The sequence below is a fragment of the Anopheles arabiensis genome, chromosome 2 (genome assembly GCF_016920715.1).
Source record: "Anopheles arabiensis isolate DONGOLA chromosome 2, AaraD3, whole genome shotgun sequence".
Lineage (NCBI taxonomy): Eukaryota > Metazoa > Arthropoda > Insecta > Diptera > Culicidae > Anopheles > Anopheles arabiensis.
The window spans coordinates 50145261-50165797 of NC_053517.1; the positions used below are offsets into that span (position 1 = coordinate 50145261).

General features: G+C 46.0%; 2 protein-coding genes across 3 annotated transcripts in view; both read right to left on the reverse strand.

The window, feature by feature from the left end:
* Positions 1-1123: 1123 nt before the first annotated feature.
* On the reverse strand, positions 1124-4648 carry LOC120908214 (myb-like protein Q; the record flags this gene model as incomplete). The annotated part of the gene is made up of 1 exon (XM_040319175.1): positions 1124-4648. A coding segment is annotated over one exon (393 nt), but the record flags the coding sequence as incomplete, so codon positions are not given.
* The window catches only part of LOC120894954 (GATA-binding factor C), a 97349-nt gene continuing 81367 nt past the window's right edge, over positions 4556-20537 (reverse strand). For both annotated transcript variants that reach the window (XM_040297871.1, XM_040297870.1), the window contains exons 5-8: positions 12684-12818; positions 5199-5382; positions 4881-5068; positions 4556-4672 (exon numbers count right to left, since the gene is read on the reverse strand). In XM_040297871.1, the coding sequence (XP_040153805.1) occupies positions 4649-4672; positions 4881-5068; positions 5199-5382; positions 12684-12818 (531 nt within the window). In that variant the 3' untranslated portion in view covers positions 4556-4648. The remainder of the gene's footprint in view (positions 4673-4880; positions 5069-5198; positions 5383-12683; positions 12819-20537) is intronic.

A 20537-nucleotide genomic window follows, 5' to 3' on the forward strand; every position in this document is an offset into this window, starting at 1 on the left:
TTTTGTCTTCCTGCTCATGAGGCTAACACCGGGCCAAAGTCAAACGATGAACGATGAAAAAGTGCACTAACGATTTGTGTTTAAAAAAATTGAACGATCAAACCGTTGCTTTAAGCGGTGGCTTTACGTGTCGCCCTTGTTAGTGGTTAGCATGGTCTGAGGGGAATAACAGGAAAAAAGAAGAAAAAAAGACGAGCATACTCTGTCTCCCATTGGCAAAGGTGTGGCTCGTGCCGAAGGACCGGTGCCTAATTATGACGAATCGCAGTGCATTCGCTCTCGAAATGAGGCCACTGCTGCATGTGTGATTTTGAGCCGAACCAACACGCAATCAGCTGGTCGTTTGAGGCCTGCGTAGCGTTTCCTTAAGCTTCCACAGTGTCGATGATCCTGCGCCGATGTCAGACATCCCTAGAAGCGTGGTACATTCTACTGCAGCTCATCGATTCTTCCTCTCGTTTGCCTTACCCGATGATTCGCCGGATGGTTTTAGCGAGCGCGCGCTCGTATGCACCGCTCAGCAGGAATCCTTTTGTGAAGGGGAAGCTTTGGTACACCTGCCAAATTATGATACATGGTCGACGCTGTACGCCTGTTCTTTCCTTTGATGATACGGGCGTTTGTTTTAGGCTGGTCGGACGTTCAAAATTTTACACAATCTGACCAGGATGTAAAAAAATTGCCAAGAAGACGATTAAACAGCAGGAGCTGCTAAGCCGAGCACGTTAAAAAAAAAACGGACGACGTCAAAATATTACACCACAGTGACATAACTTAACGGCAAACTCGTGGCAATGAAATTTATGCTTCCTTTTTGCTGCAAAAAATTGTGTAAAAAAGATTATCATATTTTTAGGACCAATGTGTGATGCAGCTGGAACGACCACGGCAAAAGAATAGCTGCACACGTGCACCATTAGTGCAGCGTATCACACGCGCGAATCGGAATACAGAAATAGATGGCAAGAAGTTGTGTGCTATTCGTGCTGTAAGTGTAACTTGCTACACATTAAAGACTACTTTTTCTCAACAATGCAAGTAGTCACATCCCATGCTTGGCATAAATGAGAAACCCACTCACATTTTTTAAATATTTTTTGTACATTTGTATGCTTTTTTTTTATTAATATTTTTTGTCGTGATTTTACATTCTTTCATCCACATTGTTGTTGATATTAATTACAATACTTTGTGTTTGTGCCTCTCTGTCGCTCTGCGTCCGCCGACAGCGATCGATTTTGGGACGCACGGTACCGCACTACCTTTCCGGGGATCGGTCTTAGAGCTATCGGGTTTTTTGGGGGGGCGCCATCATCGTGGCACACGCACACGCGTTTACTTCTATATAATTTACACATTTATATTTATATTTATCATCATTACATGTATATGTACGCCTATATGCATATTTATAGAGACCGTGATTTGCATGTACGAGGTGAAGAGCGGCTGGGAACGGAAGGGATGTGAAGGGAGTGTGAGAGGAAGGAGAGGACAAGGAGCGAAAGGGACAGGGGAAGGTTGTGAGTTTGCATTTCCGCACCATCGGTGCTCCAATACGCTTACCACAAAGGAAAAGTACACAGTAATACTATTGTATAGTAGTCAACACATCAAAAAAGACATCGTGTAATGAATGTTACTATGTGCGTTTGTTTTTGCGCTGCCAACAACGACGATTCACCGGACGTGGGCTGCTAGGTTGAGCATCTTGTGTGGTTGTGTGTGTGAATGTCTGTGTGTGTGTTACGTACCGCACTGAAGCCCGCCTGCAACTGCACCAGTCGCATTAGCTTCTCACGCACCCGCTCGGTGCACTAATTCCTGCTGCTGTGTCTGTATTGTGTGCCCTAACAATTGCTCCTGGATTGCCCTTTTATATGGCCCACGCGGCGTTGCACGTTTTCGATTATCAACTTTATGGTTGCCGTTTCTTAACCTTTTACTATGTACAATAATTTGCGCTAAAAGTTTTTTGTTTGTTTGTTTGTTACGCTGGTTTTGCATTACATTCAACCGCTTTCCCTTGGTAGGTTTTTTTCTGCGATCTTTACAATTGTGCGTTGTATTTTTTGCTCCTGTTATTCTTTTTGTTGTGATGTTTGTCTTGATCACTTTCACATCACTTGCTTTGACTGATTTCAGTGTTTTTTTTTATTTTTCCTGCTTGTTTTCCTGTTTTCATTTGTTTTTGCATTTTCATTTGCATTTGTGCAACAAACAGACAGTTTCTCTTCCATCTCAAGAAGAGTGCGTTTTTAACATATACTTTTTGCTGCACCTCTACGATTTGATCCATACTAGTAAGGTGTATGTGTCTGTACAACATAATTTTTCATTGAATGTTTTCACCTTCACAACAACAACACGCTATAGCTTACGCAAATTTTGCTGTTTTGTGGGGTTGTTTTTTTTGTATGTTTTTTTTGTTTACAATTTTGCTTGTGAAAACATTTTACAGTCTACTTATTTATATGGCATCTGCTTCTGTAACATTTTTTCCTTCTTCTGATTTTCCCTTTTCCATTTTGTCTACCCTTTGTTTGTGCTAGGTGTATGACCGTTTGGTTTCCGACAGCAATCAAGCGAATGTTTGGGAAAACTTATATAGCTATACAATCGGATTTTTAACACCTTGCAGGCGCTTACTATGAACACCCAATGTTTGTTGTGCACTCATATGCGCATAAAGAAACAAGTGTACTGTAAATTGAATGTGGATAAATAAATTACACTAATCTTAAACGAGAGGTGCACTGCAAATCATTTGCTGTGGTCAAACTACGCGCTGTACACTTTGACGCGTTTAAAAATAATATTTCACTCAAAAACAAAACAAAAAGACTGCAGTGGAAAGCGCAGCTAGCTGCTGCTTTCAGATAATTGAAACTAAGAAAATTGCACTTTCCTCCACTGTTATCCTTTGCTACAACACCCACCCCACCCCATACTGCTCCCAGCGTGACACAATGTGGTGGGTTAGTTGGTTCATGTTTTCTGTTGGAGTTGTTTGTAATTCCCCCTTGGCGGGACTTTCTATTTTGTAAATTGGAAAGTTTTCCCTCATCTTGAACCCTTTTTTTCTGTTTAAAAACCAATTTCCCTCTTTTCCATAGCACTTTCCAGTTTACTATGCAAAACACGAAACGAAACATTGCATTGCAATGCCAAGAGTGGTAGTGAGTTTTGTTTTTGCAACATTCCACCCGTTGCGACGCTGGGACACTTGGTTGGCTTTCGTACAGTTGAATTCACTACTTCCTTACCAGCTAATCAATTGTAACGTACATCACTGTGTTTTGTCTGTGTTTTGTTGTGCATTTCACATGCGCACAGCGAATGCACAGCCAGAGTGCACTGGATGCCTTCCGTCAGTCCATTTGTGCTGCTGCTGCTGCTGTTGCTTTTGTTTGTGCGCGTTAGTTTCTATTCGGCGGATCGTTTTTCCCAGTGTTTTTTTGTAAAAAAAACCAACACCAATACTGGGTGTTTTTATCTGTTTTGTTGCTGTGTTACCTTTCGCCTAGTTCTATGCCAGTTGGTGAACATTGGTAATTTATCGGATTTTCAATCGTATCTATAAAAACACAAAGCGTAGATCAACTGTTGGCTTTGTTTTCTCACCAGCAGTTTTTGTGTTTGTTTGCTTGTTTGCTATGTTTCACGTCGCTCCAACTTCGGACATTTTGGGGCCTGGTGCACTAAATTCGATTTAACTTACGCTCATCATTCGCTTGGTTACCTTGCCACGCCTGCCTGAACCCTCCCACCAACTTTCCTTTTACCTTTTACACCTGCTGGGATGCAAACGGAAGTGATTCTTCCCTGACTTACCTTCGACTGAACGCACACGTTTCTCCTATTCGTCGGATGGTTAAAGTCCGCCGTATATATTTCACCTACACGGTAATCTATGAAAATCATTAATAATACTGAACCGGTGCTCGATCGTCCTCTGGATCGAGAAACAGAGAGAAACGCTCTTGCCAGAAGCAGGAAAGCGCTCCGCAATTAATTTCTGTTTTGTGATGAATGGTCTCTGGTCTCTCCCAGCAGCTGCCTCAAGTAACTCAAGCAGCTCGGGGGAGTTTTTGAACTGTTTTGAATGTTGCTACTATTAGCGTTGCGTTGATGAAGAAGACATTGTACGAAGTTGGCTGGTGACTAGAAGCGCGCGCATATGCGACAAATGAGCACAACCGAGCGAACGTTGTGCGTGTGGACAGTAAGAAGAGTCTTGAAGTGGATGCCGGGTTTAGATTTGTACTTGACTTGCGGTCGCTAAATGCAATTGATGGGGGTGCAGGTGTAGCTGGCTGGCGACGGTCGTATCGTGATGATGCTCGTGCAGCTGATGCAGCGATCCAAGATGATGCTGTTCCAGCAGTGAGGCTGCATTCGCTATCGACGACAGGGACGAGCTGGACGATGGCGATTGTTGCAGCTGATGGGTGGATTGTTGATTTTGGTGTTGCTGCAACAGTAGCTGCTGTTGTTGTTGCTGTTGCTGCTGTTGTTGCTGTTGTTGTTGTTGCTGCTGCTGCTGCTGGTGCGAAAGGGCCGATTGGTGCTGTTGCTGGTGTTGCTGCTGGAGTTTCGGTGAGGTGCTAAACTCGAACAGGTTAGTGTTAAAGTTACCGGTGCTCCATCACGTGTACTCCGAACGCCAGCTCTGAGGGAATGATTAGGAAATAAGAGATTGAAAGAATAGTGTTTTAGTAAAACAGACAAACGATGGTTCGTAAAACATTTTAAAATATATATGAACGAGGGATTGTCTAAGAGTCTGATGTTTTCAAAATTATACTAACAAAATGAAAGAGTTCAATGTGCATTTTTCATAGCTAATAGTTTAAAATGCATTAGAATAATGTACTCACCATTGAATTAAGTCCTAGATGGTACGATTGCGAATGCGGGACGACTCCTCCACCTAACGACCCAGCACCGCCGAATCCGTTCTGCAGTCCGCCGGAAGTTCCGAGCGCTCCCATGCCAGTCGTATACCACCCACCGTGCATGTGCGTATGTGCTGGGTGTAATCCTCCCGATAAGTGGCTGTGTTGCCCTGTAGAATGAGCAGAATGAAGAATATTGCAATCGAAATTATAGTTTATCAATTTTAAGGGTTTTTTAATTAATAATATTATTTTGATTATGAAATTTGTACAGCAAGCATTTGCTGTTTGTTAACTTACCCATTGAACCTGGGAACGCACCGGGGAAGGAGGGTTTATGGTCGAGCGGCTTCATCAGATCTCCAAGGTGACCGCCGAGCGGAAGACACGAGCCAGGGATTCCTTTCTTTTTCTTCGATTTGGACGAGAGCTTCCGATTTCGCGTCTGGATGCCTTCCTTTTTCATCGTCAGCGGTCGATTTACCTAGGAATTGGAGAAAAGGGGAGGAAAGGTTACCTTAAAAAATTCTGCAACTTTTTCTTAATTATCTTTTTATATAAACTATTTTAAATACATTCAATAGATACATTCAATTCTCTTGTTAGCTCTTTAGTGGAATAAATGACAATTATCGTTAAACTCAAACCATCTATACGAAGGAAGTATCTTTGCATGCCATCGTGGCAAGTGCGCGAAAGACCACCAAAGTGGCCCGTTTGGTCCGATAGTGCACAGACGCGTGCGTTTGTTTGCCCATTTGTACCCCCGGCCTCGGTACAGTGAGCGCCGCCTCGTTGCGCTCGATTTAACGGGATGTGTTTCCCGGATTCTACGATGGGAAGAGCACGCGTTCTACTGGTAGCTCGCACGCGCCGCACAGATGCCTTGCGGCCCTAAATTACCTACTACCTCGGCCGCGGCAAGTGGTTCGACCAGAGCGAGCGATCCGAGCTAAATGCCGCGTAAACGATGCCTACGACTATGATACTGCGACCTATGGGTGGCAGTTTCGTGGAAATCTCTGCCACTGCTACTCAATCGGGTCGATTCTTTCGCCTTTGCCCAGGTTCCAGGCGGCAACATCCATCGGTGGGATCGGTTGTGAGCATCCGGGCCATAATTAGCCGAATGATGTGTGGGGTGAAGGAAGGGGAGAGAGCGTGAAGGAGATAGCGGGGATCAGATCAGGAGTACGGCAGGGAGTTCGCCTTCGCGCAAACCATATGAAATAAATCTTGATGCAAATCAGCATTCCTGCGAATGCGTATACCCTTTCGCTCAGGGCGATCAGGGCCCTCCGATCGTCACCGTCACCCGTCGTCGGATGAAATCGAGCGAAGTTATTAAAGCGTTAATTGGCGTTCTGTACGCTACATCTAACTTCATTACGAAAATGAGAAGCGCTGCCTATCCTTCTCGGTTTTGGTACGTGTGTGAGTGTTGCTGTGGGGCACTGAATCCTACTGGGAGTTCTGGCTTTCTCCAACGAGCATCCTGGCACTCGCTGCCCAGACCGAAAACCTCGCGCCGGTCTGCCGAAAGCGGATAAATGGTACTGATGATTTTTCGAAGATAAATTGAATCATTAAAATTTCTTTAATTACGAAAATTTTCATCCCCCCATTCGGGATTGGGCGAATCGGTCGGCGCACTGTCGCAAGCTTATTATCGAGTTTACACTCAGTATAAAATTTGTTCTTTGCTTATTCATTTTTTTAAGTTGATAGGCGGTTGCTTCTACTGCTGCTTGCCTTCTTTTTCGGTGGAATACTCTGATACTACCCGAGATATTGGGCCAGCACCACGGTGACTGCGTAACGTTAGCCAGATTCTCAGATTGGCCGAACGGATAACGATCTACAGCGGCAGATCGCCGATCTCTCATCTTTCATCTTGCTACTGCACACCAACTGCACTTCATGGCGACCGAAATGTGCTCGAGAGCTCGAATTTCATCGTTTAAAACCCCATACAGAAAAATGCACACAAAAGCGCAAACAAAATGTAACGAAAAATGGCTCCAGCAGATTGCACACTAATGCTGTGGCGTTCGGCAAATTTTAGCTATAAACACGGTGAAGCAAGTGCATGTTGTTGATACTGCTTGTTAGAATGACGGTTACGGCCCTTCAGTTCCGGATTATTTTTGATCAAAAAGGTTAACCCTTGCGAGTATTAAATCTTTCCGTGTCCTTTCCACGTCGAATGTAGGGGGTTTGAACTGCACTTTTTTGATCGCAATCTTGCATGATTCTTCATTTCCTGCCTACCATCAATTGTTGACGCAGTCCTACCTTTTTCCGACTCCTTCGCCACAGTGCTGCTCTATAGCTGAGTAAGAGGTTTCTCTCCACGCAAGACACGTTTAAATCTGTCAATTGTCAAATTGGCTTGGTGCAATGCAATGCCAGCAGCAGAAGGAGAACGTAGTCCTACGAGAACAGCGCTTGCAGTAGGACACAATCTGGGTGCGGTCGGGGATTGTTTGTGCAGAACAGGAACAATCAAAGAGCAGTGGATAAACCTCCTGCGACGTTTCAGGTAAGGATATGAAGGTGAACCCACTTATCGATGTCAAATCATCGGACGCAGAAGGGACGGATCTTTTGCAACGGGTGCGGAACAATCCAATCTGCAATTGAAACTATTTTTGCCAGCGCTTTTGTGTATTGAGTGGTGTTATTCTTGTACTCATTTTGAATGTTTCCTTTTTTTGGCTTTTGGTCGGTTTTGTTGAAATGGTACATTGTGTTATACGAAACTTCATACGGTTTAGAATGCGGCAATCGTTGGCACAAGAGTATCAATTACTTCCCAGTAGTGGGAATGGATGCAGTAACCGAACCCGACATAGTGTTTGATGATTTTGGATTAGATCTTAGCTTTCTATTTGATGATCTCTTCTTTTCTATGTGGAATCAATAAACCAATTTAATTGATAATTTAATTGATCTTCATCGGAAGCTTCGGGGTTGAGGTATTAAACCGTTGGCTGTAGTCGGAGCATTGCATATTGCACCTACGGCACACTGCATTAGCCATTTTGTGGGCAACACAAAACAAACTTGGTGCCACACACGTCGTCAAGCGTCTGCGAGGTAGGTAGCGAGATTGCAATCGTATTTGTCATTCAAATTAAGTTCATACGTCGTCTGAAGGATGATAATTATCGCTCTTGCCTGGGTGTTTGCGCACATTATCCTACGGCCAAGCGGTGCATACGTGGGCGGGCATAGTTCCTTTGCCACCTCTCTGCTCAACACCATTGACAGCTGTCAGATGATGGTTGATAAACGCCAGTTGAATGCAGTAAGATTGCTTCTCCATAGATCCCCTCGCTGATGGTGATAATTGTGACTGAGCTTCATCGAAATTGTAAATCACACACACGTACGATTCGATACGATCCTTCTGGATCATTGCGTTCCAGGCAGAGATAGTGGTGCAGTAAGCCCACTTATCTTGCGAGCATGCAAAGCTCGCTCTACCCTAGTGCCCGTGTGGCTATAAAGATTGATTAATCGAATCGAAAGATTGGTTGCCGTAAAGGTAATAAAAACGCACGTAACAATATATAATTACATCACGAAAGCAGCAATCGACATCATTGATAAAGGGTGTTCAAAAATGTGCGGTTGAAATTTATTTTGAGACAAGCGCACACAATACCAGACACATCGCACGTCTTGCCAGCGACGTTGGTTTCTCCCACTGGCTAATCACAATTCCCGGTGATGTGCGATGAGCATTGAGTTAAAATTACGCTTAAGCACACATTTTTACAGCTACTAATCAACGCTAAGTAGATTGTGGTTGCGATGGGGTGCGATAAGATCGGCTTGAAGATCGCGGCGTGTCCACGATAAGGGCAGAGGACGAAATCATGAGACACTTTGCGATCGGGTTCATCATTGCCAGTGAATTGCAGTGTGTGGTTGTGTGTCGTTTTTTGGGAGCCGAGCTGGCCATAACATGTCGAAATACACGTCGATACAATCGGTAGCCCGGTGAGCGAGCCTGCACGCACTGGACGTGCTAGATGTTATCGGGCGGGAGGAAGCAGTATACGGCAATTCCGATTAGGGATTCGTGTGACAATTGGTTTTATGGCCCACCTGCACTGATGAACGCTTCGCTAAGGTAAGCGGCCAAGGTGGTACAGCTTCGGACATTATCGTGTTGGTTGATGCCCCGTTAAAAAATCATTATGGGGTAATTTTCTTAACAAACAATCATCAACGCTTGGGGGAGACGGAAAGATGGGGCTTTTCCAACGTGGATGTCAGTTTTGCCGTTTTTAATTCACTTTAAACCAGTCTGCTGGGAGAGAAACGGAAGAGGTGAGGGAAAATGATACTTCCTCAAATCTCACTAACATTTCATTATCTCCGCTCCTTTCCTTCTCTTCCTCAACTTCTTCCTCTTGAACTATTCATAAATTCCACCCAAGATCCCGGGCGCCCAAAATCCAAACATAACCCCAAGTTCAAAGCCACACAAACACATTTTAATGATAATTACTATTATTACGGCCATAACAATTCATTTATGCTGCACTAGGCACATCGTGGTAATATTTCAATATCACCATGTGGCGCTCCACTCCGCCTCTGCTTTCACCCAACATTTTTACACACACAAACACATACGTACCCAAACCCATACACCGATGAAGGAATACTGTGCTTTGTTGGACACATTTTGCCTCTGCACCGCTGGATTTTCTTTCTTTGTGTTATCATCGGACAAACGTAACAACCGTCACCGTACTGAGGCAAAATGTACTACGTGATGGAAAAGTTCAGCATGTGCCTGTTGTGTTGTGTTGCATTTCTTTTCCTCGCTTGAGTTAACCCAAAGACAGGGGATGGGTTTCGTTGTGAAACGGGTTGATTTGAACTTGATGTACTTTTAATTTTTAATGCTTTTTTTGTTTCTACTTTGCCATTTTTTGCCTCACCATTTTGTTCACCATCGTCTCTCGCTTGGCGAAAAATAGATGTACACGATGGTCCATCGTTTCATGTAAACCATTTCTGAGAGTTTGGCCCTATGGAGCGTTACTCGAGAGTAGAATGCTAACGGGTCACTGCGGTTTTGGCTTTCCTTGCACTGTGGCAACATAATCCACCCTCGAAAACTGTACCAAAAAGCCGTGTCACACGCACACATTAACTTCCCATTCTACTTCCCATGTTGGGCTTTATTTTGGGGGGAGGTAAAAAATTTGCTTCCGTTGCATGAGGCTCCCCTTGTGCTCTCTGCCAGCTACAAGGGCCGAACGTACAGGGTCAAGCGTGCACTCGGTTAGTTTTGCATAAATTTGAATAATTACTTTTTCATTCAATTTCATTAAGGCATAGCCTCTATCATTCACGCTTGGAACCCATGGAACGCATTATCTATTTGTATGTTTCCACTGTTACAGCTCGTATCAAAATAAATTTAACACATTGTTACTGTGGAAGGGTATTTGGATTGAGCAAAATTGTGTACAAATTAATATTAGTTCGACACAAAATAAAATCCACAAAACTGTACAGGATGCATCAGTAAAAAGATGGCAATTTAAAGAAACCAAACCCAGTCATTTCAAATCCAAAATCTTCCGTATTACATTTTCCTCATGGAGAGAGACGGAACCACAAAAGCGGTGGCCTTGTAACGCGCTAACCCATTGCGAACCAATTTTCTCGCGATCGTATTTATGGCAACTGTCGCGCGGGCTGGTCTGACTGCATGTCCAGGCTGGTGTGGTGGCGCATAGAGAAGTTTTTTTTCACTACCACCTTGTGGCTACCACCTTGTTCCCATCACCAGGGCCGGGGCGTTCGGCTTGGCTGTCTTTTCAACTGTCAGTCAAAAGGCCGCGGACACCGCTGACAAAAGCTGACAACCATCCGTAACCATCGGATCGGTAATGGACGCGGTATCATTATGCTTTCGCTTTTATGCCGCCCATCAGATGATGCGACGGTTGAGAAGTGAAGGTTGTGAATGCCGGTTGACAATTCTTGCACTCTGCTCGCTTCCCGTGGTTGTGATTGTCCGAAAAGGTGCGCTACGCTCCGGTGCTGATCGCTGTCCTGCTAGTGGGCCCTTATTGATTGCTGAATGCGCGCCAGTACGTGGACTAATTTCATGGTCGACCCTCTTGCAAAACTGCAAGTGACTTGACTTTTCCAGTACCCAACTACCGTTTGGTTTAGTTTTTTTTATCGTTTTTCTAATTTCCTAGCAGCGTACAACAACGATTGCTGAAGAAGTGTTTAATCTTCCCTCAATTTCCTGAACCCAACGATCCTTCCTCACCATTAACACTCATGACACATTCAATTTCATGAATACACAGTACAAGCTCAAGGAAGGAAACGGATCGTTCGGCAATGAGCATGAACCAGCCCTCCGTAGTTCCACTTCTTGTTCCACTTCAGCTCAAGCGGAGGGTAGCAGCATCAGCTATTCTTTAATATTCATTGTACCATCGATGCGAGTCCGGTCCGAAGTTCTCCACCTCCAAAACCACCCTCCGAATCAGAACGAATCAGAAGTAAATCAATCTTATCGCAACTTCCCAAACCATTTACACCCTATTACCGTTCCATGAGCGGTCCGAGCAGTTCCTAGGGTGCAGGAGCTGAAGGCAGATCACTGCAGATTGATTATCCTTTTGGCAGCAGTGACGTTTTGGTGGAAAATCTTCCCTTTCCCAGTGACACACTCGGCAAACGATGTGTGCAGCAAACCAGGAGCTAAATCACATCCTCCAACACGAACCAGCCGGGCGTGCCTGCAAGGGGACGTGTGCGCCACGACACTCTATAAGCGGTTTTTGTGGCAGTGAACAACGCGCCACCCGACACGTGCCAGAAGTATGAAGCATTATAAGCTGCACCCCTCGGTGTAGATAATAGCTGGTATCGGGCTGGTTAGCTACCTATCTGTATCTTTGCCAACCAGACGCAGATGAAGGGCGATTAGGGGATGAAGTTAATTTCCTGTTCAAAGATTTGATTTCATTTTTTATCGCACCACCACACATCGCCCAAACCACCACGGATGGATGGTGTTGGCTCAATTTCCTCATTTTCATTTTCATCGCCAGAGTAAACTATTTGCTTTCAATTAAAATAAATCCTTCAAAAAAAGGGGATCTATTTACATTTCGCTAGCCAACTCATACACGAGTAAAGTAAAGCGGTGTGTGATTTTGATGATCGTGTTTTGGGATTTCAGAAGTAAAACTTCCGAAAGCTTTTGCATAAATAGTACAGTATCATTAAGGCTCGCGCTAGTACGGTACCATGAAGCACAAATCGTCCTCCCGGATATCCTTCATCACATGCATACGAATATTAATCGCTTCCGTGTCCCATTCCGGAGCGAACACACAGGAATCGATCGATGGGGAGAATGTGTAACGTTCTCCTGCAATCTTCCTTCACATCTTGGCCTCCCCCGGAATGGGTCATTATTTCCCCTGTCCCTACCCCTGTAGATCAGCATGGCAGTTGGGTAGTAAATTTTATTGCTTCGACCCTCCGGCCAGCCGGAAGCGCACATCGGAAAGCGAACATCGGATCGAACGCCGGATAATCCACGCCACTGGGATGTGTCGTTCGTCCTGTTGTCTCGCAATGATGACGATGATCTTCCCGTGCCGTGGGATTGATTAAGTTCTTCGGTGCGCGATTTATTGCATCCTACAGCGTGCAACTGCTGCCAGCTAGTGGCAACGCATAATAACACTGGTCCATCGACCGGTCCCCGGTAGCAGTACTTACGTTGTGCAGCTTGTAGTAGAGCCCGCAAGCGTTGCAAACTGGTTCGCCGCCCTGATTCCTTCGCCACAGGGTGGTGGTGGTCGTTTTGCAGTTGGCGCACGATGTTCCCGCACGTCGGGCGGCACTTTGAAGCGACTGAAAGTAGTGGAAAGAAAGGGGAAAAAATGGGAAAATTAACAATCATACATCAACATTATCGCTCCACTCAAAGGCGAAAACATTTCCCTTTGAGAGTGTGTGTGTTTTTTTGCGCGTATGTATGCATGCGAGCACTTGCAATTATTGACAGCAAGCCAGCGTCCTAGTGATGCTTACTTGCCTTGCCTGCAAGAAGCTGCTAAATCTTCACCATTTGCCTTACGAAACAGCCTCATCGCACAATCTACATGACATTTATAAAGTTCTGGAATTTTACCACCCCGAAGCGAACGGGCGTTTGAAAACGCGAGCTTAAGCTGAAACCTAAAACCTGATCCACCGACCTTACCTCCGATGTGGGAAAGCGCATCGGATCCCCCTCGGGAAAACAATTACGTTCGGAAATTGATTTATTACACCACAATGCCGCCTGCTCCGGTGCTTCTAGCCTTGGCTGATCGATCGATCGATCGGCTGTTCAGTTTGAAAATCGCAACCTGAACAATTTTGATTTGGTACCGACACTCGGGTTTCTTTCTTCCCTGAGGCGAGGAACAATTTGAGGACAGTCGAGGAACCGGAGGAAGTGACCGGTGATGGTGTGTCTAATTTTGCTCAATTTTAGCCCGAAACGATGTTGCGCACTGCTGTGAAGCTAGTGGACATGGGTCGTTGGGCTTTCGGTTTTATTGTACGTCTGTAAGCCTGACGGTAAGGTTCGGCCTGTTCAGCTAGCCTTCGGTCCCCCCGTGTTTGGCCTTGATAGCGCAGCGCTGCCCTGTACAGCAGAGAAGCTACCGAAACATGTTTAGTGACATAAAATTTCACCACATCTAAAGCTCATCACGTTGATTTGATGGGTTTTGCTATTAATTCGGTGCACATGACTTTTACGGCCTACCGACAAAGGCACATTATTATGGATTTTGTTATGCCGTTCGTTCCTCCAATTGAGAGTGCATTTACGAATGTCCAAACATCGTAAATCGGTTCGTTAGTCAATCATCACATGTCGTGACAGTCATCAAGAGAAATATGAAATATGTGTGTCGTTCCTCAAAGCAAAGCAGCCACTGTAACGTACTGTGTTGTTTATTTTTTGTCACCTAATTCAATCTACCCTGTAGTGTTCCGCCTATCACTCAACTCATTATATAAGATGGGTTAATTAAGATGTTTGAAACACTTCAACGATGCACCGTCTAGCTTGATGCGTTTGTACCATCACTCGGAATGCAGTGCCATTGTCTTAAAAGTTTGAATCTAAAGTTTGATTGCTACATTTTGTTACGCTATGTATTCCTTTTTCCTCACTGGGCATGTATAATGCAGATGAGCGATCGCTTCCTATGCCTACTATTATTAATAATCTAATGCCACCAAAAACCAACACTATGATGAGCGTTTTAAAAGCAATAGAAATGAAACTAATGTCCAAAACTCTCCATCATGACCGGTTCGCGTGCGGACAGGGTTGACTGAGGCTAGATAGGGGTTTCTCGTGTTGCCGAACTCATTAATATTTAGTGGTTTGTTGTATTGTTCCTGTCTTTCTTTTTGTTTTGCGCTTGCCGGAGCAAACAACTGGCCAACCTTTTGTGTCTCTCGCGAACGAGGAAGAAATTGTGTGATGTGTTTTGCTGGCTTTAAACTTCAAACGCTCTGGATGATGGATTGGCTTAACACTATAATTGTCCGCGATTGCTTTAGCTTTGGGTTTTTCGCTTCTTAAATCGAGCCTAGCGCGTTTAGATAATGAACGAGCAGTGAACATGACAAATGAAGTATCGTTGCATAAATGTGTTATTTTACACGATAGGAAATAATGGTTTCATGTTATTTTTTGTTCCTGCGCAATGCTTTAATCATGCTTCTTTGAGATTTAAAAAAGATTGAGCATCTAGTTGATACTCTTTCTGTACAAAAAAACAGAAAATGGGAAGCTAATAAGTTAATGATTTTTAGTGGAAAATGAAAGTGAGTCGTGGATAAATAATGGATCCAAATTTCATTTCCTAACCGCACCCAGGTACAGACGCGTCGCTCATGCACTCTGTCTTGATTACAAAATAAATCCCATTTCCGTGACGCACACTATTTATTCGAATGTTTCCTCCCCGCTTGGTACCGTCGCAGCTCCCCTCCACGCTTTCGTACGAGATTCGGAGATACACATGCACACACACCTCGAATTTGGTGTGAAAAAAAGAAAGAAAGTTAACCCAAAGGCCCGGAACACTATTCCTATTCCACCGTTATCCTGGCAGCGGATTGTCGGATCATTTCCTCTGAATGCATTCCGATGGCAATATCATTCGCATAACGATCCGCTTGGTGTCCACGCTCTCGTTACCATACCCATTCTTGGCAGGAAATTCCCGTAACATCACCCCGCACTATTCTCGTTGTTCCTCCCAAATCGGCAGGGGCACCATTTTTCGGGGTGAAAATGAGTCGAATGTTATTGAGTGTGTGGTGTGTATGTGTGTGCTCGTGGTTATCGATCGAAGCAAAAGTTGGAGGGAAGGAACGATTTTCCCGTACAAGCTCCCATTCCCCCAACGTCACGCCAGGTTGCTGCTCATCGTGGTGACATTAATTATGACCAAATTAAATGTTGGAAGCCACGTAACACGAACCAGGACAGTACAATCCCAGGAAAAATACGATGAACGGATGGTGGCAAAACGAAACTCTCTCGGGGACAGTAATAGTGAAGGCCTTTTTTCCATTCCGCGTCCCAATGTCAGCCGTTTTCCTGATGGTGGTGGTGGTGGTGGTTGATATGAGTTTTAGCACGCAGTTAACCATAAACTCCGACGCGTCAGCCTTCACATACACACACTCAGATACACACCAACCCGATCGGATGGTTGGAAAATCGGGTGTTGGAAAATCGATAAAATCCATTTTGTTTTTCCTCGCCCTTCACCCCACACCAAACACCCTCCATTGTTGCGCCGCAGTGGGTGGAAAAAGGGCATTTGAAAACGATCGTTCTCTTTCACTCAGTCGCATATGTTTCGTTTCGCTCGTTTCGGTCGTCCAAGCGCGACAGACAATTGCGTTGCAATCCCCCCCCCCGGCATCGAAGCACTCCACAGCACCGACGACGCGGTGATGCTTGTTGGGCGAGTTCGCGCACAAAACAGAGCAAACGCGCCCGCGTAAATGTCAAAGTAAAACAAAAAGAGAGTGAAAAAACATCGCGCCTTCCGACGGTGCTTGCGAGATGCGAGAGCGAATACACGAGCTGGAGAGTAGCTGCGGCAGCGAAACCGCGAGCAAAACGCCATTTCCACGCCTACTTTTCAAATCTCGATCTAAAGTCCCTAGTGTGCGAGAAAGATGGCGCGAGATGGCGCTCTGTATCGATACTGCATGAAAGTGCAGTGGATGCAGTTTGGGTTTGGTGCGTGGGAGGGAGGAAGGGATTGAAAGTTCGGTTGCTTCGCTTGAGGGTTCCCGACTAAGTTTCGTGTGGTGTTTTGGATTTCTGGGAGCTTTGACACAGCACGGAGAAGGTTGGCGATGTTTTGACAGCTTGTGCGTAAGAGCGCAAGCAAGCACATGCGAATGGCGTAACCAAGGCAACGCCAAACACCAAACACGCTGCCAAGCCGGTGGCGTCCTTTGCGGCGTCCGTTTCGTACGCTTGGCCTAGCTGTTTGGTGTGAATAATGGATGAAGCCTGCCAGCAGAGCAGGAGCATGAGGAAAAGGAGGGTGACGAAAGGTAGAATGGATGACGCACGGCAAAGCGGAAGCGTTGCAGGTGGTCAATCAAGGTCCGGCTTTTTGGGGCTCAAACCACAGGTAATACACGGTGGGCCTACGAACGTAGTGGTAGCAGTAGTAGCAGTAGTAGTAGTAGTAGTAGTAGTAGTAGTAGTTCATCAATTTTGTATCCCCACACAATCCTAATCACTGGGCGGGAAGAAGATGGATGATGATATTGCCCGTGTTGGTTGCGGTCATACGGCCTCTCCGATGGCAATGAACAGAACTCCCCTAACATGAGGAGGAAACGCGAAACATCGGAGAAGGGAAAAACAGTGCTTGAATGTATTGGGAGCTAGGCCACCGTCGGGAGGCCACCAGAACCTGCGCCTGTCAAACTGACATTAACCCAATTAAAAGCATAACCCTCTCGTACGTCATCGTGCTCCCGGTTCCTGAATCCATTTCACGCATGTCACTCCCCGGGCCTGCGGTCCCGGGCGTGCTCTGACCCGGGCTTCAGAAGATCCAATCCAATCCAATTCCAATCCATCAATCCAGTAATTGTTGTTTTCGTTTGCCAAGCCACCGCACGCCACTTGTTCAGCTCGCACTGCCGCTCTACCAGCGCACCAAACACCAAATGGATGTAAGCTTTTGGGAACGTTCGAGCTGTCAAACGATTTGGTACCTCACGCCGGACCCGTTCGGGCTCGGTGGTCAGTCAGATTTCTTTTGTGTTACTGTGCTGTTTACGGCGGGGATGGATGGATCAAAACGCTAAAAAGAGCTAGAACACGAACGAAGCAGCTAGATATCGCGTGGTTTCGTGTCATTTCCATATCCTTGCTCCATCCGGAACCGGTTCCGGTTGCGTTCCGGGTGCTCCAGCACAACCGGGTGCGTCCGGATTTAAGCATTTTTCTCCTCTGTTCACCTCCGCTCCTCCGCGTGTCGAACAAGTTGAGGGTCAAAAATCGATCAGCTCACCACAACACCGCTCAGTAATATCCGTATCGAAGTGCGCGAGCACAACGGAAAACACCAGATCGAAGCTGGCACGGGACAGGCACACAGCCACAGCGTCAACTGTCAACAAAGGTGTTATTAATTGGTTTTTATCTGTGAGCGAGTATCGATTTCCGAAATCAGCTTTAATTAAACGCTGGTTACCCTGAGGGGAGTGGAAGGCTGTAGGGATGGCGTAGGGAGGGCTACACGAAACCAGTAACCAGTAACCTCCTCTCGGGCTTCTCGGGACTTTCCGGGATGTACGATTTGAGGGTGGTTTTCGGGCGAGTCGTGGCGTGGAGGACCTGTTTGACGGAAACTGGTTCCAATCGATCGACTTTCGAGAAGAGAAAAACAGTGCTTGAATGTATTGGGAGCTAGGCCACCGTCGGGAGGCCACCAGAACCTGCGCCTGTCAAACTGACATTAACCCAATTAAAAGCATAACCCTCTCGTACGTCATCGTGCTCCCGGTTCCTGAATCCATTTCACGCATGTCACTCCCCGGGCCTGCGGTCCCGGGCGTGCTCTGACCCGGGCTTCAGAAGATCCAATCCAATCCAATTCCAATCCATCAATCCAGTAATTGTTGTTTTCGTTTGCCAAGCCACCGCACGCCACTTGTTCAGCTCGCACTGCCGCTCTACCAGCGCACCAAACACCAAATGGATGTAAGCTTTTGGGAACGTTCGAGCTGTCAAACGATTTGGTACCTCACGCCGGACCCGTTCGGGCTCGGTGGTCAGTCAGATTTCTTTTGTGTTACTGTGCTGTTTACGGCGGGGATGGATGGATCAAAACGCTAAAAAGAGCTAGAACACGAACGAAGCAGCTAGATATCGCGTGGTTTCGTGTCATTTCCATATCCTTGCTCCATCCGGAACCGGTTCCGGTTGCGTTCCGGGTGCTCCAGCACAACCGGGTGCGTCCGGATTTAAGCATTTTTCTCCTCTGTTCACCTCCGCTCCTCCGCGTGTCGAACAAGTTGAGGGTCAAAAATCGATCAGCTCACCACAACACCGCTCAGTAATATCCGTATCGAAGTGCGCGAGCACAACGGAAAACACCAGATCGAAGCTGGCACGGGACAGGCACACAGCCACAGCGTCAACTGTCAACAAAGGTGTTATTAATTGGTTTTTATCTGTGAGCGAGTATCGATTTCCGAAATCAGCTTTAATTAAACGCTGGTTACCCTGAGGGGAGTGGAAGGCTGTAGGGATGGCGTAGGGAGGGCTACACGAAACCAGTAACCAGTAACCTCCTCTCGGGCTTCTCGGGACTTTCCGGGATGTACGATTTGAGGGTGGTTTTCGGGCGAGTCGTGGCGTGGAGGACCTGTTTGACGGAAACTGGTTCCAATCGATCGACTTTCGATCGCTACACCAGGGCCCGGGCGTGCACCGTGTTTGTCTATTCATGTTTGTCATATTTTGGCCTGCCGTAACTGGTGGCAGTAATGCTCCGCTAGTTCACGCCTGCGAGCTTTGTTCCCTTTCGCCCTCGATTGTCGCTCCGTCGTATGCGTGGTGCCGATTTAAACGATTCAAATTAAATCATTTCAGCTCGCGAGATGATGCGACCTGCGGGATTTCATCGTTGTGCCGGCTTACGGTCTGCGTGGGAATGACATTAAGATTGAGTGGCATTAAATTTGCTTGACAGTGGTGGATTGGGTGCGAAAATAATACCATTCTCGTTGAGATACGATCGGGCACACAGGAATTGGCTACTTGTGCGTTAATCGATTTATTTTGATTGCATTATTAAAAAAAAGATAACAACACGATGGAAGCAGACAAGATATTTCATGATCATGGGCTGCTTCACGGCTCGTAATTGGAACGAAATTTTGCATTACGATATACGTTGGGTGTATCATAGGTTCCCCAAGCAGAAGAATGATGCTGTACTTAATTGAGAAAACTCCCCCTTCATTAGATACCGATTATCGGAAGGTAAATATTTTCGATCAACCCCTGCACCGGGCCAGGAACTTTTTGCACCAACCAACCAACCAGCGTAATCACCGTCACGCAACGTGTAGGAATCGTGCCGTGCCCAGAAACCGAAGGCCGTACCGAACGTGGGATTCGCAAGAAATGATTTGAAATGAGACATAAACGAAATAACGACGAAATGGGTAGCAAACGGGCCCACCATGTATGTGTGCATTTTTGTGCCTGCCGAAAGGAAGAAGGCTCAGGCAAGCAGGAATCCAAGTATATATGCGTGTATAAATTAGAATCGAAATAACGCGCTATCGGTACGGTGAGATCAGCTACCAATTAAAGTTGACAGCTGGGTCACATGTACGTGCGAGTATGGCTGTTTCTCCCCTTTCTTTTCCAACGCCGGTTCTGGGCCCGGACGCCCCAAGCGAGTGTACAAAACCCGCTCTAAGCGAAACCGAGGGATGCTGCCCTAAGAGGGAGGAGCTCGCCATCCCGCCATGCCCCAAGGATAAGGACGCGGCCTAGGAAAGGATATATCCCTCTGAAATTTCTTTGTTCTTGAACCTTGTTTCATCGCGCCCAAGACAATCCTTGGTACGAAAAGCGACTCGCCGGTTTGCGTGTGTTTGTGCGCAGGAGGAAAAAAGCACTTTAGACAAGAGTATCCTTAAATCCTCCGAAACAATTCCCCGTCCCGCACATTCTCCGGTCCCTGTCCCAGATCGGACCACTTGGATGAAATTGTAGAGAAGATTATTTTAAGCACACGCTTTGTATGTATGCATGCTATATGGGCACGTGTATATATATGTGTGTGTGTGTGTAGGTAGGTACTTATACACCACACCAAATGATAACGATACGGATCTTCTCCCTCAGCCAGCTATCTGTTCAAGCTTTAATCGCACCACTTTGGATGGTGAAATAGAAAAGATCCTCCCCCATCACAACCACACTCCCTCGTCCTACGTACCCTTAAAATAATCCCCAAAGGAGCCGGGCCCAAAGGATAACGTCACTCTCCGTGCACC